The sequence below is a fragment of the Schistocerca americana genome, chromosome 3, assembly GCF_021461395.2.
Source record: "Schistocerca americana isolate TAMUIC-IGC-003095 chromosome 3, iqSchAmer2.1, whole genome shotgun sequence".
In the NCBI taxonomy this organism is placed as follows: domain Eukaryota; kingdom Metazoa; phylum Arthropoda; class Insecta; order Orthoptera; family Acrididae; genus Schistocerca; species Schistocerca americana.
The window spans coordinates 335599354-335625587 of NC_060121.1; the positions used below are offsets into that span (position 1 = coordinate 335599354).

Here is a 26234-nt window from a genome sequence, read left to right on the forward strand (position 1 = left end):
TTGTGTACATCTCTTTGTTTAATTAAAATTGTATAATCGGTACTGTTGTTTTCTGGGAAAATGAAAGAGATTTTACAGACTGCCATCAACAAATTATTTATTTAATGACATTTATGCATGGGATAAACATGGATATTACATTTCCAGGTTAACTGGGATGCAACTTACACCCTGGGAAGAATGAAACAGTAGACACCATGTCTAACCGAGAGCATATGGCGATGAGCTTGCAGTAGCCAAAAAGTATGTTCCAGATGCACTGAAAAAAAGAAAGTCTGTTCAGTCTTACTGAAATATAATATGTAGTTATTAATGATATTAAAATATTTATAATATGGACAGAGACCATCTGATCACCAGGTGGCTGCAGATAGATTCACACAGAGATATAAATTTTTTGTCTGAATAAGTATCTAACTGGTGTAGTAGGAGGAAGAAAAACAGTGGCATGAAAGAGATTTGTAAGGCTTAAGATTACAGGAAAATCCACAGAGAATTTCAGTCCAAGGAAGCCTTACGAGATAAACTATCTTGCAAGTTGCCCTTGACTCTGGGTCGTGTATGATTCTTTTATGTAACTTCAGGGCTTATAAATCTACTTTCCTTCAACAATTTTCTGTTTTTCACCAGAAGGTGCTTCTACTTTCAAAGTTTAGCAGTTATACATGTTTGAAGTATTTTGTAATTATAGTATAATCTTGAGGCTGTTTTATATTATGGTCAACAAATAACAATGGAATTCCTCCAAAGCTGCAGCTGTTTCCATTTTTACTTTTGCTACTTGTTTCAAGTTCAGATCAAGATCTTTCCATTGTGATGATAGGAACTTTCACAAATATTTCAACGAAAATAACCAATTTTTTAAAATGTAATATTACTGGATAGATATAAAATCAACTGAACAATCAGCAGCAGGAGAAAACTGAGATTAAAGTTAAGAAATGTGCTAGCTTTTTGGAGCTGGTGGCTCCTTATTCTGGCAGAAGGGCTGAAGGGGAAGGGAGAAGGATGAAGGAAAACGACTGGCGAGGTTTAGGAAGTGTGGAGAGTTATAGTAAAGTCTTCCAGTGTAATAAGTAATCAAGATTGTCTATCATCCTGATAGGAGGGTGATCTATGTATGTTAGAATGAATGAAAGGACAATTATGATTATGTGTAATTCTTCATTAGATTTTGATCTAAATCACCCAATAATTCCTAAACTATGTCATTTACCAAATATTACACATTGTTGAACATATTGTACCTGCTTGAGAGTTTCTCTCCCATGAGAGCTGTTGGATTGCTAGCACAATTTCCAGCATTGAAGTCGTCCCAGCTGCCACACTGATATGCCTTAAATCCTGTTCCTGTTGTTATGGATTCAGCAAAGAATTCAGTTGATCGGCCATGACTACAGGCACCTGTGAATTTGCAGAATGAAGATGTATGCACACATTTTACTGTAGTCATTGACACAAATGTGAATATATAACGAATTACCAGACAGTATTATGTGCTACACTAGCAAACATCAGTCAGTAATGATTAAAAAAGGACAGCAAAAATCTGGAAGTAATATTGTGGCTGTGAAGAAACTGTCCTATTAGACAAATAAGGTTTTTTCTGTACCTACATTTTTATTAATAGAAATACCATAAAATCGTATTGTTACTAGTGACTCACCCTGGCTTTGCATAGACAGTACTTAGTATATATAGCTGGATGACTCGGCCATAGTGGTAATAGATTGTATACACAAACCTTGGTTGTGAATCAGACTATCTATTAGTCAAAATCAAATCAAAATCTCTACAGTGGTTCATAAGGTTAGGCTTCACACACAGAGAGAAAAAAGTGGTGGGGGACTTTAATTCACTATAGTTCAGTTGATCTACATGAAACATTTGTGAATTATATACATAACCCTTCCATGCAAATCAGTTTAGCTATTAGTGAAAACTGTATCAAAATGCCTACAGTACTTCTTGAGATATGCCTTCACATACTGATTGAAAAATGTGGCAAGGAACTTTAATTAATGCATAGACAAGGATCTATTTTGTCTAATATATTTAGGTTTGAAAAAGAGTAACATATGTCACAATGGATTCCTACACACATGTGAATTGTTTGATAAATTGAAGTGCGAAAGCTGCAAATATGAGGTTGTGTGTGACAAAAATAAATGTTAGCTTTTTACAAACTAGGTCATATAATATCAGCATCTATACCACATTTAATTAGGTTGGTATGAAACAGCTTGCATGTCAGTACTTCAACTGTGTCTACTTCTTGTAAAAGGACTTAAAAGAACATAATTTCATAAAAAAACTAACCTGTAACATCAAAATCACAACCAGGCTGAAATTTTCCACCATTTGGATAGAAGTCAGCTGTTCCCATAGCATCATACCATCCTAGAAGTCCACCATTGGTATGTATCACCTGTACAAAGCCAGCATCACTTGCATCAAGACGGTCTGCGGCAGACTCTGAGCCGAAGAGTGGTGCTGCTGGGTCCATGCCTGTGCAGATGAAATCAGACTTATGATGAATGGACTTCTGATAGACAAGGTAGGACAATATATTTGTAACAATACATTCTTCCTTATTCTAGTTATTACTGCAATTAAATTCAAACTGTTTTCTATGGCAAAAAATCTTTCAATGTAGTCACTGGTTCTTCATGAGAGGAACAGTTCCTTAAGTGAATCGTTTAAGATAATCAAACTGTCTTGCTGTACTTGTAATTAATGAACTGGATCATTGGTGATTCATTTAATAATCTCATGAATCTATATCTGTTCCCATGAAATCATTATTTTTACACATTTCATGGCTGGAAGACTAAACTTTTTAGGGAAGCTTTACTTTCTCTGAATTAATATTCTGACTTAGACTATAATACTGAGAAGCTAATTCTGCCTCCTGCTCTATGTATTGTTAATGTTCATGTTTGACTAAAGCAACAAATATTGACATGGATCAGTACTTAAAAATTATTTATTTTGTTTCTGAAGATAATTTTGCATTTATTGAAACTGATATTAAACAGTCAGAACATCACTGTCATTAATCAATGTTAATTACACCTCATAGACAAAAACAAAAATGGAGTAATAATAACAAAATAGTACAGTAGACTTAGTTGAGTTCAAATTATGGATTTACTTTAAGTATATTCCTATAATTTAAGAAAGTTGGAATTGTCCAAGCTCATGATAAAGATGATGAAATTCAAGACAAACGCAAACGTTACTATTGATATTCCTTGAAAGACATAATCTAGCCGTTGTTATTTCTGTTTGCGATGAACACATTAACAACTATGATGTCAGTCTCAAGTATTTGCACAAGAGGTAAAGACATGACAAATACAGAATGTGTTTGTAAATTGTTCTGACCAGTAAAAGATAATGATGTGACTATGGTTATAAGGTACCATAAGCCTTCATAAATAAACAAAATTCATCAGGAATAAAAAGAGAAATGCAGAAACGAAAATGTGTAAAAAGGTAGTAGAGATTACAAATGGAAGTATGAAACATACATAGAATTGGTCCATGAGGCTAATAAGACAAGAAGTTACACACTCTGTGACAGAACAGCAGACATATAAACAACATATTCTGTTATTAATGCATTTAACAATGTGGCTTAAAAAACCTCCGACCTGTAATTCTGTTCAGTCTTCCTGCAGTAACACGATTTCCTGCAACACCACAGACGTGAGCGCCTAGGCTGTGTCCTACAAGCTGCATGTTATTGGTGCTGGCACCAAGAGAAGCAAGCCAGTTGATGAAAGTTGCCACTATTTCTCCAACTCCTGTTACAGCTGCTTTTGCCTGAGCATAATTCCAGTTTCCTGCTTCCGCTGACCAGTCTATGACAATAACATTGTAATCTCCAGCCTGTATCCAGCCTGAAAATATTCAAATAAAGTTACTACTGTGTCTGGAATGACGAAGTTAAAGGCATTTAGTTGTAGCAAGGGCAATATACAAAAAAAAAACTAATTATCCTAGTTAGATGGGAATTAAATGTTATTTCAAATTGAGGAAGTTCATAGAAGTTACCTACCACTTGGCCAAGCACCAAAATAAGACAAAACATTTGTATTTTTCTACTTTCTGTGTATGATGTTCTGATTGCATCCCCACGAACGTCCTTCTGGTGCTCTTGTGTTTGGGTTGCACTAAAAATTTTTATTATATACACTACTGGCCATTAAAATTGCTACACCAAGAAGAAATGCAGATGATAAATGGGTATTCATTGGACAAATATATTATACTAGAACTGACATGTAATTAAATGTTTACCACTGTGCAAGGAAATACCAATATTGAGGAAAGATTTCCTTTGTAGCTTTCCTGCTGTCCTTGTGCAGAGCATAAGCATAGTGTCGTGTTTATTGCGTCTAAATTTATACACCTCTGCAATAAATTAATTGAAAGATTTCATTACAGGATAGTGCTGCAGAAACAAATATGTGAAATAGTGTATCCTACTCTCTCATGTCTGTTAAGTGGAAGACTGACTCTATTGTGCACAATCCTTAGCACTAACTGCACTGCATATAACAAAGCCATACATAACTTTCTTCTATAGTTAGTTGAGAGTTTTTCTGCTGTATTTTAAACAGTTTTTTGGCTTGTTTCCCTGAAATATAAAACAAAATTTCAGTCTAACTACCATATATTTGTTCCACAGATCACTTCTTACCAAAAGAGAAGAGGCTGCCTGCAGAATTGTCGCAGAAATACAAAGTAACAATAAATTTCTGAGTTTTCTGACTGAATCTTTCTTCAAAGCTAAAACACACACACACACACACACACACACACACACACACACACACACAGACAGAGCAACTAATGTTAACTCCTGATCCAGTTGGTAGTTTAGATTTGAATAATGGTTTGTCTGAAAGCTTAGTGTTTTGCCATTGTCTCTATGTGTGTGTTCGTTACTCGCATCTGTTCTATTGTTGATCTACCCTCGTATACATATTATATTTCATACTAGATTATAGCATCAATGTATTACATATTTACATCAGTTTTTGTGTCTGGTTCATGATTTGTAAAAAGAAAGATAGTTTGAGAAATTCTGTTTACTGTTTATTGTTTATTGAACTCATAAAATGCAGCACAGGGCTATCGCCATGTATACCAGTATCAAAGAATGTATGATTGCTTGGAGTCATACATCTGGAAAAAGGTGTTGCTGTGATGAAGGGGAAAAAGTTTCTTTCGCAGTTTAGTTTTTAGAAGCACGTCTTCTTTTCTCCTTACTTATTTTTTTTATTCCGATTTTGGCCGTCTAGGGACCGCGTTAAACAACTATTTTTCAATGTACATTTCTCCTATTGCGCTCCTCTTCTTTTCTCTTCTGCCAATATGTCTTCATCCTCTCTCTGTGCTGCTCCCTTCGGTCTTCTGTCCACACTGTTCCTCCAGTTCTTCTCTTCTTCACTTCAAATCCTTCAAAATGTTGAATTTTGTCTCTCATTAAGTCTCTGTTGGTTATATCATCTTCTCCTATACCCATCTCCTCTAAGTCTGCTTTGACTTCTTTGAACCAGGTAATTTGGGTTCTGAGGTTCTTGTCAAAAAACATGAATATTTTCTTTGTCAGCCTTTCATCATTCATTCTTTTCAAATGGGCGTAAAAGCTTGCTCTTCTCTTCCTCATGGTATCTCTCACTTTCTCAATTTTGTCATAGACTTCTCTATTACTTCTAAGCTTCCAAGTCCCATTCTCAAACCTCGGCCCAAGTACTCTTCTAATGATTTTTCGCTCCTTTTTTGCTATAGCTTCCATTTCCTTGTTAGTGTTCATTGCTAAACATTCAGATGCATACAGACACTCTGGCTTAATCACAGTGTTGTAGTGCCTTATTTTTGCGTTAATTGATACTGACTTCTTGTTGTACACATTCTTTGTTAGCTGGAATGCCATTTCCATTTTTCTTGTTCTTGTTTTATTTCCTTCTTTATCTGAAGCATTGGGGTGGATGATTTCCCCTAAATATTTGAAATTAGAAACCTTCTTTATCTGGCCATACTTTGTAATCATATTGTTCGGTGCCTCTTTTACATTGGTTAGGTACTCTGTCTTTTCAAAGGAGATTTTCAGTCCTGCTTTTTCTGCTGTTTCATTCAGAATATTGATCTGTTTGACTGCTTCTTCCAAACTTCCTGCCAGAATCGCTAAGTCATCAGCAAAAGCGAGGCAATCTACTTCTAATCCATCCTTTATTCTTCCTAATCAGATTTTTTGTATTCCTTCTTTAGTCGTTTTCTTCCTCCACTCTCTAATAACTTTTTCTAACACACAGTTGAATAGGGTAGGTGACAACCCATCTCCTTGTCTTAATCCTGTTCTGATTTTGAATGGTCTGGATACCTCACCACGGAACTTTACTTTTGCATAGGTATCCGTAAGTGTTTCTTTGACGATTGCGACTGTTTTCTTGTCTTTTCTCCAAACTCACTAAAGATGTTAACCAAGGTTGTTCTGTCAACGGAGTCGTACGCCTTCTTGAAGTCAACAAACGTGATAAAGATGTCTTTTCCTCTTAATCGTCTATATTTAATAATTAACTTCAAGTTTAAAATTTGCTCCACACAAGATCTTCCCTTCCTAAAGCCTGCTCGGTATTCACCAATTTCTTGATCAAGTTGTTTCTCCAATCTGTTTTGTAGGGCCTTAGATAGAATTTTATACTTTACCGGAAGTAAAGATATCCCACTGTAGTTATTTGCATCGGTTTTATCCCTTTTCTTGAAGATGGGGTGGATTAATGCAGTTTTCCATTCTTCCGGTATACGTTCCGTTCTCCAAATCTCATTGATTATTCCCAGTAGTTTTTCTTGAGTTGTATTATCCACACTTTTCCACATTTCTGCAATTATCATGTCTTCCCCTGGTGCTTTATTGTTCTTAAGGTTTTTAATGATTTCTCTGATTTCTATGAGGCATGGGGGTTCAGAATTATTGCTTACTGTGTTTGGGGTGTTGGCTGGTAATTTTTCAATAGGTTCCTGACAGTTGAGGAGTTGTTCAAAATATTTTGCTAATATTTCACAATTTTCTTCATTATTCATTGCCAGTTTTCCACTGGTATCTTTAAAACACAGATTTGGTGCTACATATTTTTGTAGTTTCTGTCTGAATGTGCTGTAAAAGGATCTGTTATTGTTTCTCTTAAAATCTTTATCCATTTGTGTAAGTTGGTTCTTTTCAAATAGTCTTTTTACTGATCTAATGAGTTTTGCTGTAGAAGATCTTTGCTGTTTGAACTCCAGGTAGTCCTTATCACTTTTGGTTGAGTGCCATTTCTTCCATGCCTTCATCCTTTGTTCTATTGCTTCCTCACGTATTTCATCCCACCATTCGTGTTTCTTTCTCTTTTTCATTTTTGCGACTTCTTACTAATATGATTTACTTTTATTTTTTTCATTTCATTTTTCTGTACTATGCTTTTAATGTTTGTTATTAAGAACATGCTTTTAAAAGTGGTAATGTCTTATCTGAAGAAATTTCATGATTTGTAGTGTCAAATTTTTGTAAGATGAATACCGTTATTATGAAAGAATTTGTGGCTGGGTTTAACATAGTGAAAAGCAACTGTGTGTGAAACTTCCTGGCAGATTAAAACTGTGTGCCGGACCGAGACTCGAACTCGGGACCTTTGCCTTTCGCGGGCAAGCGCTCTACTGCAGGAGAGCTTCTGTAAAGTTTGGAAGGTACGAGACGAGGTACTGGCAGAAGTAAAGCTGTGAGGACGGGGCGTGGGTCGTGCTTGGGTAGCTCAGTTGGTAGACCGCTTGCCCGCGATAGGCAAAGGTCCCGAGTTCGAGCCTCGGTCCGGCACACAGTTTTAATCTGCCAGGAAGTTTCATATCAGCACACACTCCGCTGCAGAGAGAAAATCTCATTCTGGAACTGATGTGTGTGTCACATCATTGTCATACCCCTTATAAGCTCACTTTACTACTGAAGCCTTTTTAAACCACAGTTTACTACTAAAACCTGATTCATAAAACTGACAAAACTGAGTCTGTTTGACTGAAATGAGGGATACATGTATTTTGTTTCGAATTGATCATAAATATTGCACTAATACAAACTGAGAAAGTGTCTGCCAAATAAGCTACACAAAGGCAGTGATATAGCCATTGACTTATATGACTCTACTGAGTAATTTCGTAAAGGATTGTGTTGTATTCTTCGATCTGCAGTATATTTTTCATTAGACTGAAAATAATAGATACCTGACGTGAGATGTTAAAAAAATTCAATAACTGCAGTTAAGATTTCTGTTACCTGAGATTAGTATTCATTGTTGATGATTGGAATTAAGTATTATTCATTTGTGATGAGTCTCCAAATTTGTATTATGTGATATGCACCTCATTATTTTAAAGAACAGCACTTACCATCACGGATTGCACTCATGTGATCCCCTTCGTTCATCCATCCATGGGTAACAAGTTTCGTCTCTTTTGAGGCAACGAAGTTCCCAGTATAAGAGCCACCAGCTGTCAAAATTTGAGCGCTGCTTGGGTTTGATCTGTTGAGGAACAGAAGTCACTGTTGACAATATATATATATATATTTGTATGATAGATTAAGTCATTGTTTGCGACATCCAAATTTGTGATTTGAGGCGTCATCATGATTTCCATGGAAACTTTTCCCCTTCAGAATGCAATCTTAGTGGTCAATTAGTGCTGTAAAATGATTAAAGGATATTTTGGTGTGATATCATAGCACAGAAACGTTCACGCACATCAGTGATACACGCATATGAGTGGTGGGCTGCGAACTAGTTCTCGGCAACCAGCAGCTCGAACAATTCTTAAAAGTGTGCCTGTACAACTGTCTCCCAGTGAGGGCTTGGGCTTCACAGAGGGAGTTTTATCATGCTTACTGGGTAAATCAAAGGAACATATTACGTGACATGGCTCCTGGCAGTGTCTTCCCATTTTCGCCCATTTGTCAATATCTTTACAGAGTGTAAGACGCAACATTATGTACACATCTCTCACACAAGCAAAAGCATTAGCAATTGTGTCGGGGACGCTGAATCAGCTTGGCACGGTTCTGATCCTGAACATTTGTTTCATTTACGAGATTTCTTGTTGGGTCTGGGGGCCTTTCAGTTGAACGACATCGAAGAAAGCTTGCTCTTTTTAGTCCAAGCACTTCTCCGTTGGTCTTCCATTCTTAATGTGTCCTCTTGGTTTTTGCCCATATTGTATGGTACCTGTTTCTACCTATAGCTTATGCTTATTTTTATGAGTATTTCAAACATATTGCACAATTTTAGCTTGTCGAAAGATTTTTCTAATTCGAGAGATCCCATGAGAGTCTCTTGATTCTTCCTATTTCTTGCCTCTGTTACCAAGTACAACGACAGAACTGCGTCTCAGGTGACTTCGCCTCTCCGAAAGAGGAACTGTTCACTATTTAATATATCCTCAATACTCTTTTCCTTTCTTTTCCATATTATTCTTATCAGCATCTTGGATAATTAATTGCTGAGAAGTTTGTATGTTTAAAAGTATTAACTATAAATTAAGAGGAAGGGACAAAATGTGTAGGGCAGAAAGGAAACTATGATAAATCGGTACAAGATGAAGGTTCACGTTCGTGGTACATGATCTAAGCCCTACGGCATCCAGTGATAATTAAACTGACACTGGAACAAGCAGCAGGTTTAGTGAGGTGAGTTGGAGGTAGGAGGGGTAACGAATCGAAAATAGGATATGCTACACAGAGTATTGGCGTCATTAGATGAAAATTAGTATGAAACGATGACATACAGGGGGAATATATGGGGGACCTGTTGAGAGACTGATGACTGCAAATATGAAAGTTGCTACTCTGTAGTGATAATCTAGAGTTGTGACTGCACATCCTAGTGGTCAAGGAAATTGAGTCATATAAAATTAGAAGTAAGTGGGTGAATAAAAGCAGAGGTAGCATAATTTTGGGATTCCACTTTACATATACCTCAGAACTTAAAAACGGATGAAATATTCGCAATGCTGCGAGACATGAAGTATCCACACAACCACGACAGCTTCAACAAGTCACTGCGTATGTTTCCAACATTAAATATCACACTGATTTCAGTATTAGACATAACGTTTACGCAGAAGAGATGCAAGAATCAAATATTACCATTAGAGTGCGTATTACAGTTAACAGTAACTTGTCTTACTTTGTGTAGAGCTCGAAGATGACGTCACTCGTATCGACCCGCACTTCCGGCAAAGGCTGGGTCAAGTCGTAAAGCTCGACTCCGCCATCCTTCGTGGGAACCAGCTCCCACCGACGAAGATGGGCTGTGGGGAAAAAAAATTACATCTATGCACAATAGTGGCATGCGATTCTTTGAGTTACAGACCTACGACATGAAGAACTAACTAGTAAGAGTGCAGAATTTCGTTGGTGTTGAGTAGGTGGGACCTATGAAATGGAATAATCGTGTAGACTCAGTTGTAAATAAGGCAGGTCACAGACTTGGTGTCATTGCCAGAAGAGTGGGAAAATGTCGTCAGTCTGCGAAGGAGACTGCTTACAAATAAGTTGTGCTTCCCATCTTAGAATATTGCAAAAGTGTGTGGGATATATACCGAACAGGACTAACATGGCATTTACCGAACATTTAGAAAAATCGGCGGCAGGAATTTTCGCAAGTTTGACTCGCAGAAGAGCGTCACGGAAACGCTGTGAAATGTAGTAGTAGTAGCAGTAGTAGTAGTAGTAGTAGCTTTATTCTCCCGTACATCTCTTTTTACAGGGATATAGGACATGTCGAAGAGACTTCTAGCTAGAGACAATCATTGGATTTACTCCTGGTATACAACACTTTTTTTTACAAATAACGTATTAAATTATGTAATGCCACACTATTCACTCATATCTCACTATCAGTCACTGCACACACTATACACACATTGTTTCATAACACTTCACTCACTACACACAAACACACACACACACACACACACACACACACACACACACACACACACACACACACACACACAGGTGATCTCTGGGCCATTTTCCGTACCGCAACTTTCCATCTGCTATCCTAAATCGATAGAGCTCGAAGATTTACTGTAATCATTCCGCAAAAGCCTGCTTATAAAGTTTAGGGAACCAGTATAAACCAAAGAATCTAGAGATATTCTTCCTTCCCCTGTTTATCGCTCCCATAGGGACCCTGCACACACTATACAAACATTGTTTCATAAAACTTTACCCACTACACAAACAAACAAACACACACACACACACACACACACACACACACACACACACACACTGGTGATCTCTGGGCCATTTTCCGTACCGCAACTTCCCATTTGCCACCCTGAATCGGTAGAGCTTGGAGATGTACTGTAATCATTCCGCGAAAGCCTTCTTATAAAGTTTTGGAAACCAGTGTAAACCAAAGAATCTAGAGATATTCTTCCTTCCCCTATTTATCGCTCCCATAGGGACCCTGAGCACATGATCAGACCAATTGCAACACGCAGAGACACTTCAGCAAGCATTTTTCCAGCGCTCTATGCGCGACTGGGTTAGGAAGAAAACGTGACATGTGGTATCATACCAACTACCCTCTACCCTGCAGTCCATGGTGGTCTGCATAATACGAATATGAATGTTCTGATTGCATCCCCACGAACGTCCTTCTGCTGCTCTTGTGGTGGTTTCACTAAACTTTTTTATTATATGCACTACTGGCTATTAAAATTGCTACACCAAGAAGAAATGCAGATGATAAACGGGTATTCATTGGACAAATATATTATACTAGAACTGACATGTGATTACATTTTCACGCAGTTTGGGTTCATAGATCCTGAGAAATCAGTACCCAGAACAACCAGGGATCGGGACGTGGCTGCGCGATCCGTTACAGCCATGCGGATAAGATGCCTGTCATCTCGACTGCTAGTGATAGGAGGCCGTTGGGATCCAGCACGGCGTTCCGTATTACCCTCCTGAACTCACCGATTCCATATTCTGCTAACAGCCATTGGATCTCGATCAACGCGAGCAGCAATGTCGCTATACGATAAAGCGCAATCGCGATAGGCTACAATTCGACCTTTATCAAAGTCGGAAACGTGATGGTACGCATTTCTCCTCCTTACACGAGGCATCACAACAACGTGTCACCAGGCAACGCTGGTCAACTGCTGTTTGCGCATGAGAAATCGGCTGGAAACTTTCCTCATGTCAGCACGCTGTAGGTGTCGCCACCGGCGCCAAACTTGTGTGAATGCTCTGAAAAGCTAATCATTTGCGTATCGCAATCGGTTAAATTGATCTTCGTGGTGTAGCAATTTTAATGGCCAGTAGTGTATAACTGTGTGATCACCCCATACTTACGAATATTGGTACATTCACATGGTATGTACGAGAGCAGCTGCTAAAAGAGATTTACCAGCGAAGCAACTGAGTATGGCATAGGAAAGTTTCAACAAAATGTGGCATATTTTACGGCTACATCGTAAAAATTTCCTATAATCACCGTATAATGTGACTACTTCATTTTTCTATCCAACGAACAGCTAGAGTGAAATGACAGTTACTTCGTTCTTTACCGCAAAAAATATTTGCGATCTATAAGACCAATAGCGAAGGAGTTTCTGCCTCCAGGTGTAAATTCACAAAGAGAAATAGCAATCAGAAATACTTCTATTGGTAGCATTAGCATATAGTCCATAAGCTGTTCTCTGTTGTGGCTCAGAAAGTGTATAAATCAACGCGATACCGTTGGCAGAAAGGTCGATATTGTACAAAAAAATAATATTTTCCCTGTTATACCAAGATAACAAATGTTTTTCTGCTAATTCTTGTATAATATCTTGCCTGGCACTGATAAATGTTAAACTATAACGATTATCTAAATGCTATAAGGAGGAAGCGTATTCGGAATGATAACTTATACTGAAATAGAAAATGAAACGATCGTATGGCATTAATGGCCGGGAGTCCGCACACAGAGAAGCTCTGCTGCCGAGTTGCAAGTCTTTCCAGTTGAGTCTTCTCAGTTGATGGCACGTTTGGCGATTTGCATGTCGATGATGAAATGATGATGAGAGCAACACAAAACCTGGTGGTGAAAATTCCTGTCCCTGCCGGGAATCGCGGCTGGGCCCGCTGCAACCCAGTCGAACGCGTTGACCACTTAAAGTTTTTTTAAAATTCCTGGCAGATTAAAACTGTGTGCCGGACCGAGACTCGAACTCGGGACCTTTGCCTTTCACAGGCAAGTGCTCTACCATCTGAGCCTCCCACGCACGACTCACACGCCGTCCTCACAGATTTACTTCTGCCGGTACCTCGTCTCCTACCTTCCAAACTTTACGGAAGCTCTCCTGCGAACCTTGCAGAACTGGCACTCCTGAAGGTAAGAGACGAGGTACAATTTGCACGGATGTCTTGTGACGTCCGTCCAGACCAAACGCAACGAACAATACCGAAAAAAAAGTGATAGAGCACTTGCCTGCGAAAGGCAAAGGTTCCGAGTTCGAGTTTTACGCTTAATGATTTTGCGTCTCATCCTTGTGGAGATACCATGCTTACCCTGTCCGTATCGTTTGAATGTTAGTGTATGTACCACGGAAGCGCGTACCACTCAACCAAGGGTGCGGGCCATCGTTGATTCGTATAGTGCTACATGCTACAATTAGGAATTTTGAATTCTTCAGTGTATAATCTAGTCTGTGAATAATCAGACAAATTGTAGGAGAAGTGGTTAGTAACATACACTATGTGATCAAAAGTATCCGGACACCCCCAAAACATACGTTTTTCATATTAGGTGCATTGTGCTGCCACCTATTGCCAGGTTCTCCATATCAGCGACCTCAGTAGTCATTAGACATCATGAGAAAGCAGAATGGGCCGCTCTGCGGAACTCACGTATTTGGTACGTGGTCAGGTGATTCGGTGTCACTTGTGTCATACGTCTGTACTCGAGATTTCCACACACCTAAACATCCCTACGTCCACTGTTTCCAATTTGATAGTGAAGTGGAAACGTGAAGGGACACATGCAGCACAAAAGCGTACAGGCCGACCTCATCTGTTGACTGACAGAGACTGCTGATAGTTGGTAGTAATGTGTAATAGGCAGACATCTATCCAGACCATCACACAGGAGTTCCAAACTGCATCAGGATCCACTGCAAGTACTACGACAGTTAGGTGGGTAGTTGATTTCATGGTCGAGTGGTAAATGAAATGAGCGTATGGCCGGGAGGCCCTATCCGGAAAGTTCGGCCGCCAAGTGCGTCTTGTTTCAGTCGATGCCACATTGGGCGACTTGCGCGCCGGTGAGGAAGATGATATGGTGATGAGGACAACACAACACCCAGTCTGCCAGCGGAGAAAATCTCCAGCCCAGCCGGGAATCGATCCCGGGTCCGCTTGCATGGGAGGCGAGTACGTTACCACCCAGCGAAGCAGGCGGACTATCACCCCAGTAAATGACAAACGAAAAATCGCTTGGTGTAAGGAGCGTAAACATTGGACGATTGAACAGTAGGAAAACGTTGTGTGGAGTGACGAATCACGGTACACAATGTGACAACCGGATGGCAGGGTGTGGGTTATGGCGAATGCCTGGTGAACGTCATCTGTCAGCATGTGTAGTGCCAATAGTAAATTTCGGAGGCGATGGTGTTATGCTGTGATCGTGTTTTTCATGGAGGGGGCTGGCACCCCTTGTTGTTTTGCGTGGCACTATCACAGCACAGGCCTACATTGGTGTTTTCAGCCCTTCTTGCTTCCCACTGTTGAAGAGCAATTCGGGGATGGCGATTGCATATTTCAACACGATCGAGCACCTGTTCATAATGAACGGCCCATGGCGTAATGGTTACACGACGATAACATCCCTGTAATGGACTGGCCTGCACAGCGTCCTGACCTGAATCCTATAGAAAACCTTTGGGATGTTTGGGACGCTGACTTCGAGCCAGGCCTCACCGACCGACGTCGATACCTCTCCCCAGTGCGGCACGCTGTGAAGAATGGGCTGCCGTTCTCCAAGAAACCTTCTAGCACCTAACTGAACGTATGCCTGCGAGAGTGGAAGCTGTCATCAAGCCCAACGGTGGGCCAACACCATATTGAATTCCATTATTACTGACGGATGGTGCCACGAACTTGTAACTCATTTTCGGCCTGGCGTCCGGATGCTTTCGATCACATAGTGTATATTTCGTTTTCTTTTGAATTCACAAGTATTCCCCATTTCTTGCTCACTGTCTGTTGGCCACTTGATACAGATCTTCGTAGCTGGGCTCTGATCACCATTTTGAACACGAAACAGTAAGGCAAAGCAAAGTCTATATGGATGCTATATTTTTGTGTTGGACTGTGATTGTGTAAATCGCAGTTAACTCGGAGCTGATTTTCGTTACTAGATACTGATACCCTTTAGAAGCAAATGGACTGTGAAATGAATGAAAATTTCCAGGATCTTTGAAGAAGCCACAGTAAGAAGTGTGAATTTACTGCGCACGATGTTACCCGGTTTTGCAGAATGAACTACCTGTTGGCTTAAGTTACGTTACTGGCAAAACGGGGGAAAGTTGCATAGTAACCAAATGTTAAGAATTTTCAATCGCTTTGCTAAAGTATCCAGCCATAAGAATACAAACCTGTATGAGCTGGAGGAAAATGCTGGCAGTAATGAGAGGAAACAAAAATTATCTTATCTCGTGTTTCGTAAAGCCTACATTGACCTTTTCAAAGATATCATGATATTTGTCCTGATAGATTTAGGAAAATCGTGGAAAATCTAAATCACGATAGTAGAACGGGATTTGAAAATCGTTCCTCTAGTCTGGCAATAGCTTCGCCGCCACGCTCTGAACAAATGCGTGAACAACGACAACTTCGAAGAAAAGTAGTCAAATGTTTGAAGAATCTCAGCATATATAAATTATTCAAAACTGTTGCTTCATTTTTCACTGTAACGGAAAATCTGTACTCAATTACAGTTTTCGTGTTTTCGATTACAAGCCTATGGTACGAATAATGTCGATTGCTTATCGCAAAAGAGGTTAATGAGTATTTTTTTGTCATTTAGAAAGCATCTCTTTTCCTTGCAGTCAAAGGAAAACGTTTCTGCTCGTTTCACTGCTCTACGTTCTGGTCACAATGAAAATTTTGTATTGCATTAGTATTTCTCTGAATGGTCTCTAATGGTAACGGGGCCTTTGGCCATAGGACATGGAAAGTTCTGCATATTGTATCAGTATGTTCTCCTAGCAGCATGGCAGTTCAGTACTTTTTCCATGATCAAACAGCTAGTCCACCAGTTCATCACATGTTATATAAGCTATTTACGTTTTACATGGAAATGACGTGAAACGAAGTCGTTTCCGGGGTACTAACATAAATATTTAGAGTTCGGTGTTTCTAAACGTCGAAAGCAGAACCAGGAATCGCACTGGGAAAAGAAAGCCACACACCTGGGTGCTTTGGTAGCGGTTTATCGCAGACAAGAGATGCGAAGGCTGCATAACAGAGGTGAGGAGAAGTCGGATTGGATACATAAGATGACCATCAGAGCAGTCAACAAAAAGTGTGCAGTAGTAACCAAACGCGCAGTGAATGGCAACAAAAGCGGGAAGGACTATAGAGACACAACTTCTGATTAAAATTCGATGATGCACTGAGATACGTACCTGAAAGGTTAGAGGAAGTTTTGGTAGAAGATTATATAACCCTGTTATGGAGAAGGAGCCTACATAAGGTTCTAGTCGGAGGCTACACAGAAAGTACGATGACGAACAAAATTTGCCAGAAGAATAATGGAACCGTGCCGAAGGTATAAAATGAGAGTGAGGACAACACACATCAATGTCGAGCCAAAGGAGATAAAAACCTGGGATAGACCATGGACCTGCATTGTCAAATTTCAGATAGACAGTGTTGCAAGATGAGCTGTTACCAGTAATGTTCTCAAAAGTACTGGATGATACGATCGGATGATGGAGAATAAGAAACGACAAAACAAGAATACAAAAGAAAGAACGATGTCAAGAAGAGCAAAATGGCACATTTGGATTCCCTGGTTTTTGTGGATGGCCGACCTCGGTGGCCACGCGATTCTAGGCGCTGCAGTCCGGAACCGCGCGACTGCTACGGTCGCAGGTTAGAATCCTGCCTCGGGCATGGATGTGTGTGATGTCCTTAGGTTAGTTAGGTTTAAGTAGTTCTAAGTTCTAGGGGACTGATGACCTCAGATGTTAAGTCCCATAGTGCTCAGAGCCATTTGAACCGTTTTTTTTTTGTGAATGGCGTAGCAGTAATTGGTGACCTGGAGAAGAGTAGTGCTAAGAATCACCAACAACACGGCAAAAATACTGAATACCCTATAGGACAAGAAAACATGTGAAGGTACCGCGGAAAAGTTGGGCAATTTAAGCAACTAGTGTTGTGAATGACAGAGAGAAACTGAACTGGTGAGGAGGTAAAAGAAAGGGTAAAATGAGTGGGAATGACGTACTATTTAGATAGAGACGTTTATAATAAAAATAACGTATGAAGAGACTCAAAATTACGTACTACAAGACAACAATAGGGAACACGGTGTTATTTTCGGCTAATACCGTAACACTGGGAAAATATGCTGTAGAACAATAAAAAAATAAAAAAAGAGCAGTCTCTTTAGAGGGGTACTGTAAGCCAAAAATTAGAGAAAAAAGACGGGACCGAAGATCAAGACAAAAACTGCGATGGAAGTTTAGTACAGCATAGAAGAATCTGGACTCAAATGAACGATACTGTTCGAGACATAATCTGGATGGGCTTGAGTAGAATGATTAGAAGAGAATGGGAGAAACTTTTCAAGACAAGAGTAAAAAGTGGATTATTAAATTTACTACACTTAGGAAGAATTGGTCTGACACAGAAATCAAGATTTGAGAGAATGAGAACTGAAGAAGAAACTATACATCAATTAAGATACCAGAGATCAGTGATAAAAAATGACAGAGAAACAAAATGAAGGGTAACCAGTCAGACAGAGAAGAAAAGAGACACTGAGGATATCTAAAGAACAACGGGAGAGAAGGAGAAAAAAGGTGAATATATTTTAATGGGAGAAAAAGAAAACCCAGCTTATAAATAGCCTTCCTATCGTCTTACACAGACCGCCATACAGAAAAAAGAAAAAGAACAAGAAGAAAGCATGTGTACTAACTAATTAATTATTTATGTCATATATTACTGAATAAAAGTTCGTTTTTAAGGTTATTTTCGGATCTGTTAGAAATTTACATCATTGAGAAGGTGAACAATAATATTAACTGATTTCTTCGTCGATACGTGACAGAATATGAAAATTATATAATCAAAGAAACATTTTCATCACTAGTATTTAATTTTTCACGAATCGATTTTGTCACCTGGCGACGACATTAGAAACTTAAAACCTCTTCGTTATCAAAGAAATAATAGTTGCAGAACACGAAGAACGTGTTTCCTTTCTGGTTTTGTGATGAACAATTTGTACCTCAGTGTAATTGGCCCATATTTCGGACACAATCAATTTTAGGGAGAAGTAAAGATGGTATTAATTTTCGTATTGTAACATACTTGTGAATATTACAACTCGATTACAATACTGAATGATCATTTACACTAAAAGTCAGTCGTAAATGTATGTTTTGTGATGCTATAGTAATGTCTCGCTCTTTGAATGTGCCATAATTATAGACAAATACTACATATAATTCACGTGACCCCTTCGTCTAATGAAAACTTTCTCTGTAGTAGATGTTTCACATGAAATAGTATTCCATATCATGTTAGTGAATGGACATAGTTAAAAAGTTTACTTCTTGCTTTGTTTCTAACTGAAACCGACTAGTGATATAGATTATTGACAAAATTGATTTCCTTACGTTTTGAGACACGGACCCCTGGTTCTCAAGTCTAAAATGTGACAGATTGACCACAAAACAGTCTTATTCAGTTTCTAAAACCTTTTTAATGCAAGTACACTTACTTTCTAATATTGCAGCAACACATACCTAATATAAATACAGGAGTATTAGAACAGAATCTCTTTCTGGCGTCGGTGAAACAAAAGTGTACACTGTGGTTACTAACCTGAGACTACTGCTGAGAGTATAACAATCAAAGCAATGACTTTCATCTTGGCAAGACATGTCCTACACCGTGCAATGCAAGACATATATAAAAGGGTCCTTATCAGCAATTGCACCCGTTGCTGATGGAAAGATAGCGGGACGGTTTCATTACTTCTGTCATCAACATCGCTCATAGTTCGTTATCAATAATTTAATCTCTTGTATCGGTTAATTTGCATTTGATTCCTTCCTATATAAACAGCTGTTTTTATTACTAGTAACAGTCGTTGACAGAAGTCTAGTTAAGCCCAGGCCGCACACGACAGGAGCTACTTTCGTTGTATAGAAAGTTAAACATTACTCGTGGACAATGGGATGAGAGATGACACCACATTTTGAAATTTTTTGCGATACGTTTCAGGAATCTGTTATTTTGATACTTTAATGAGGAATCAGAATCAACTGTATATATCTGTAACATGTATCGAGAAACGTGGCGAAATGACCACGACTTACTAGAGAGAAATGGGGAGGAGGGGTTAAATTCCGAACAGCGTCTAGGTAGAAGTGATTTTTATTAGAAAGTTAGGGAATAAACAAATACCGTTCATTGTAAATATTTTCAGCGCCTTTATTAAGAAACCATATACTCATTGGCGAATATTTTACCACTGTCATTCAGAAAGTAAATACAAAGGCAAAGAAAATATTTATGAAATACTTTACAGAAGAGATCGATTTATTACAAACATTTTTACGAATTAAAACACACATGACACTGCTGCAGTATTCTACGATATTTATAGCGTTTGTGAGCTATTTTTCAGTGGCTATACCAACATGAAGTACAAAGATGAATATCTGCTACGTGAAAATTTGTAGGATCAAAGATTTAAAACTAGTCGGGTACAGATGTTTTTACAGAATATCTTTGTTACTTTCCAAATACTACAGCTCTTAATGTTTGGTTTAGGATTAACACCAGAGGATTTATCTGAGTGCAAATGTTATGTAAAATTGTTGAACTTAGACAAAGTATTTGAACAGTATAAGAAATTACAACATTACTCTGAGAAGGAAATGAATTGAACAGTAAACTTAGTTGACATTTTTCAAGCGAGTGGCTGAACAAAATAATTTTATCTTTAACAGGTCGAGTATTAAAAACAGGTTAGACATACAAGTGAAATTAAGCAAGTAAGTAAAGCAGCAGTGATTCTACAATGTGATTTTTTAACAGGACGAATAAAACTATAGTAAATGGTGTAAAGGAAGAATTTGGCGCATGTGAGTTGGAGGAATAAGCAGTTACAAGTGGCAAGTAAGGGAACTGATTCTGATCAGTCGATACTGAGCTTGAGGAAATGAAGATATGTTTATTAATTTCCATTAATTAATGACGGTTTCACCTTCCTCCCTTTTTGGATGTGATGTAAAGGTTCACTTGCACCTTGTATCCACGACCTCCTTTCTGGCCATATTCAGACGACTTTCATTGAATATGGTACCCTGTTCTCATCTCACTACCCCAAGACTTAATCTTGGGGTAGTGAGTTGAGAACATGATAGAGAAGAGAGTGGACACATTCTTTCTGCTTTTTATGTATTGTGGAGTCCACCGTGGGAGGACAGAGCCGTTGTTTGATGTTACTTGATTGACTGTATTTAATTCAGTTTGGAAGTGGTCATCACTTGTGGGGTGGATATTTAACGATATAGCATTGAATGAAAGGCAGCTAGTATTACAGTATCTGTGGTGATAGATCCTATAAATCTTGTGATCATTGACATCTGTGGTTAGATCTAAATAATTTATGTAGCTACACCCAAACTCCATTGTGAATTTGATATAGTACTTATAGTTGCTTGAGGAATGTTTGAAGGTGTCTGGCAGTTCTCGTCCATCAGCACATCACATCATCAGCATACCTAAACCAGTGCCCAACCCTGTAAGAGGGGCTATTTTGCAAGAGCTGTTTTTCGAAATTAGCCATGAATATCTCAGCAAGGTTTGGACTGAGGTGGGATACCATAGTACATCATCCAAGTGTTTGTATATCTTACCACTGAAACTTAAAAAATTTTGTGTTAGGCAAGTTTGTGTAGCTAACATTATGTCAACTACGTACCTCGTGGTTTATCTAGTAAGTATGTGACACCATTTACGCATTCTTATACAGTTATATTGATGACTACGATGCTGACATCAAAATAATCTTGCCTCCTTTGGAGGAGGTTTGGATATGTTCTAAGTCGTTCACTAAGTCAAGTGAATTGAGAATACGATGACTACGTTTAAACTTTGTTTTGATTTTGATCATCTCATTTAATTCTCTAGCTAATTTGTAACATGGGCCTGAGAGTGAAGACACTACACCACGGAATGAAATACCGTCTTTATGGAGTTTAGGGATGCCATACAGTATGGGAACTGTAGAATTCATGTTAGTGAGAAAATACGGTAGGTATCACAGTCAAATATTATAGTTTTACACAGTTTAATAACAATTTCAACTTTATAATTACAAGATTGTGAAGGGTCTTTCTGCGAGGGTTGTAAGTTGGTGGATCTTAGAAAACCTACCACTTTGTTTACGTAGTAACCTTTGTTCATTAAGATAAAAACACTGCTTTTTTCTGATGTGATTACCAGAACATTATTGTCACTCACTTTCTTCTTGAAATTGTTTAAAACTTTTATTTCTTCAGCTGGCTGAGCATTAGAAATGAGGATACATTTTTCCAGTCAGTAGACTACTAGATGTTTAATGGAGATGTCATCACCCAGTGGGCGTCCTAGATCTCTTTTTATTAATTCCAGTTAGTTTCGGAAACTTTTTGTGGTGGAGCGTATTAGAAGCCTTTTCTCAACATATTACATTTTTGATTAGTCGTTTAAAAGTCCGTAAGCTAATGTTCGCGTGTTCTATTCTGTAGCAAATAGCTCTCAGAACCAGTTCAAAAGGCAATGTTTGCATATCCTCTAACTACTCTTTCGGATTCAAAAACTATCAGACTTTTCACTGATAAAAACCCTCTCGTTTTAGTCCTATATTGGAATGTGTCTCCTTTGGAAACCAGCTGTGATACGCTGTAGTGTACTACTTTAAAATCTTTGGGCCTACAGCACACATATTCGTCATTTTATCTGATGATGGCGTAACAGTCGAAAAGCAATTTGTAGAAATAATAAAAAAGCTTAGAATATTATATCAGTGTCCTGCGTGTTTTAATTCGTAAAGTACAAAAAATTCTCCAAGAGCTGACAAAATAATCAGTCAATGCAAATACATTTTTGAATGGTGTGCTCCATGTGGTTCCCAAGTCGTGCAGCGACCGTAAACCATAAAGTTACTAAATATGCAGCAACCAGTCGCAAAATCATGTTTTATTTATTCATTTTTATTTGTTTTTTGCACAAAATATATATTTATTATATACTCGTAAATTTGTTTCACAAATAGGTACAATTCAAGCATTTAATACTGCCCTATATACACATGCTTTTATTTGTATTAGCAGTTTAAATCTCCTCTGTATTGTTTTACCGAGGGAGTCGGTCATTCATTCTCCATAGATCCCATTATGATTGAGAACTCTAAGGAATGTAGAACGATTTAAGGTAAACGTTACCCAAAAGAAACATTTCATAGAATCTTAAGATGAACACTGAATTAAATACCCACAATTCTGCAATACTATTTATTTTCTTCACAGATTCAGTTGTGGATGTTTCTCCTTGTCGTCTATGAATACAGTATATACAGGTGTGGAACTATCCTTCAAAAACAAAAACATGTACATAAACAGAAGCATGCCGGGGTGGCCGAGCGGTTCTAGGCGCTTCAGTCTGGAACCGCGCGACCGCTACGGTCGCAGGTTCGAATCCAGCTTCGGGCATGGATGTGTGTGATGTCCTTAGGTTAGTTAGGTTTAAGTAGCTCTAAGTTCTAGGGGACTGATGACCTAAGATGTTAAGTCCCATAGTGCTCAGAGCAATAAACAGAAAGTAAAGCCAGGTAGTTTGAAATGAGAGTTGCTGGTGGGGGCCGGAGGGCGGGTGGGTGGAACCTGTGACGGTTTGTTACCAACATGACGGCCATTTTAGGAATCAATCGTCTTGGATGTAAGTCGGAATTTTGAAATTGGAAGGTGATCATGTAACGTATCACACAGGCGACAGTTACGCAAGGAAAACAATGGTGTCTTTCATCTGAACGCAGTTTTATCAATTCTCGACTCATGCTGCGTTTTGTGTAGAGCACTGCAAATGTTGCTTATAATACACAAAGGCTGCAGAATGTTACCGATATGTTCATCATGCTGTAAGGTTCATATTATCCTCTACACACGTCCCGGTATGCGAGCAGAAGCATGAACACTCCGCTTCCTGAGGGGTCCAAGCATTTTGACCTTCACTGTATGCACAATTGCTTTCACGTCTCCCCATAGATAGCATTCTAATGAATTCTGGGAACGTGGGGACCACTTCAGCGACATTTGCTATTTTTCCGTATCCGAGGCAACTGGACAGACAGGTATATCCAGACAACTGAGGTGTGGTACTATCGTGCTGAAAGGAATTTGCCAATGTTCCGTCTTCAGACAGCACCGATGTCAGCACATCTTCCTCTGACAGCTGCAGGTAACGCGCTGCTATTTGTGAACCTGTACTGAAGAAGTTCGCAACAGTACAAAAGCCCGATTGTCCACATCACTCCTATTGATCGATGCCAGAACAGCGCTTGATGTTGCTTCGTCTACAGCTGTTTAAGACCGTCGAATTTCGTCTTATCTGCGACAGAGCCAGTTCCGCGGAATTTCGCGGGAAGCTTCTCCACCAGACACTGGCTAAGGCGTGGTCTGTGCGGATGGCGTCGGTTGAAATCCTTTGCGATCCTCCGAGACAACTCCCTTGAACAAAAAACTGTGACTGGCGACCAGAAAACAAGAACAGGCCACACCCGTGTACAACAAACGTAACGTAAGTGATCCATAAAACTACCCGTATTGATGTCCATCTGCTGTAGAATCCTAGAACATATTTTGAGCTCAAATATAACGCGGTATCTCTAAGAGAATGACCTCCTCCATGGCAACCAGAATGGATTGCAATAACATCGATAAAGCTGTACGACTCTTGCGCTTTTCTCACATGGCACTTATTGTATGATTGCCAAATTTCGGAACTGTCACTGGAAGCAGTTACTTCCATAAAATATGTAGGAGTATGCGTTCGGGGCGATGTATAGTGGAATAATCACATAAAATTAATCGCGAGTAAGACAGACGCCAGAGAGAGAGATTCATTGGGAGAATCTTTAGGAAATATTGTCCATCGACAGAGGAAGTAGCTTGTAAAAAGACTCGTTCGACCAATACCTGCACGCTGCTCGTCAGTATGGGATCTGATACTAAAATGTAGACTTGCAAGGCCGGAAATGTCATGTCCATTATAATTATCCGGGCTGTTATGCCGTGGTCGGTTGGTGAATTCTTTGTCAAATCCCAACGTTTCATTCCCGTCTGCGGGAGACATCTTCAAGGGGGTCTGTAGCTCGATGGAAGGTCCAACACACCCACTGGCTCGCTACTGACCTTCCATCGAGCTACAGACCACCTTCAAAATGTCTCCCGCAGACGGGGACGAAACGTTGGAATTTGACAAAGAATTCACCAACCGACCACGGCATAACAGCCCGGATAATTATAATGGACAGTTTGAGATCTGTACCAAATTGGACTGATTGAGGAAACAGAGAAGATTCAAAGAAGGGCAGTGCGCTTCGTTACATGTTCATTAACTATGCGCGGCAGCGTCACGGAGATCTCTAGCAAATTGCTGCGGCAGACGCAGCAAGAGAGGCATTCTACATCGCATTAGGGTCTAGTGCAAATGTTGCAAGAGCGTACATTCCTAGATGAGTCTGCCGATGGTATTCCTTCTTCAGAGGTACATCTTGCGAAATGAAAAAGACCATGAACACATCCTGAAAGCCACGGATAAATGTTATCTAGTGAATATCACTGAAGCGCCAAAGAAACTGGTATAGGCATGCGTATTCAAATACAGAGATATATAAACAGGCAGAATACGACGCTGTGGGCGACAACGTCTCTATAAGACAAGTGAATGGTGCAGTTGTTAGACCGGTCACTGCTGCTACAATGACAGGTTACCAAGGTTTAAGTGCGTTTGAACGTACTTTTATACTCGGCGCACGAGAGATGGGACGGAGCATCTCCGAGATAGTAAGGAACTGGGGATTTTCCCGTGCGACCATTCCATGCGAACATTCCATGAGAGTACCGTGAAGATCAGGAATCCGATAAAATATCGGATCTCCGACATCGCTAAAGTCGGAAAAAGATCCTGCAAGATGACAACTGAAGAGAATCGTTCAACGTGACAGAAGTGCAACCCTTTAGCAAATTGCTGCAGATTTCAGTGCTGAGACATCAACAATTGTGAACCATTCAGCATAGCATCATCGACATGGGCTTTAGGAGCCAAAGTACCACTCGTGTACCCTTCATGACTGCATAACATAAAGCTTTAGCCTCGCCCGGGCCCTTCAACACAGACCTTGGACTGTTGATAAATGGAAACTTGTTGCCTGGTCGGACGAATCTCGTTTCAAATTCTAGCAAGCGGATGGACGTGTACGGGTATGGAGACAACTTCATGAATCAATGGACCCTGCATGTCAGCAGGGGACTGTTCCAGCTCGTGGAGGCTCTGTAATGGCGTGGGGTGTGTGCAGTTGGTGTGATATGGGACCCCTGATACGTCTAGACACGACTCTGACTGGTGACACGTACTTAAGCATCCTGTTTGATAATCTGCATTCATTCATACCGATTGTGTATTCCGACGGACTTGGGCAATTCCAGCAGGACAATGCGACACCCCAAACGTCCAGAATTATTACAGAGTGGTCCTACCGGAACACTCGTCTCAGGTTAAACACGTCCACTTGCCACAAAAGTCCCCAGACATGAATATTATTGACATATCTGGGATGCCGTGCAACGTGCTGTTCAAAAGGATTCTCTATCTCCTTGATCTCTTACTGATTTATGGACAGCCCTGCAGG

At 39.5% G+C, this 26234-nt stretch overlaps 1 protein-coding gene across 1 annotated transcript; it reads right to left on the minus strand.

The window, feature by feature from the left end:
* Window positions 1-136: 136 nt before the first annotated feature.
* LOC124606070 (lipase member H-like) lies at window positions 137-19202 on the minus strand. The gene is made up of 7 exons (XM_047138034.1): window positions 19157-19202; window positions 10221-10344; window positions 8431-8564; window positions 3657-3905; window positions 2320-2508; window positions 1248-1404; window positions 137-259 (listed from the first exon to the last, which is right to left on the minus strand). The coding sequence occupies exons 1-7, from the start codon at window positions 19200-19202 to the stop codon at window positions 202-204; spliced, it is 957 nt and encodes a 318-aa protein (XP_046993990.1). The 3' UTR covers window positions 137-201.
* Between the last annotated feature and the right edge of the window lie 7032 nt (window positions 19203-26234).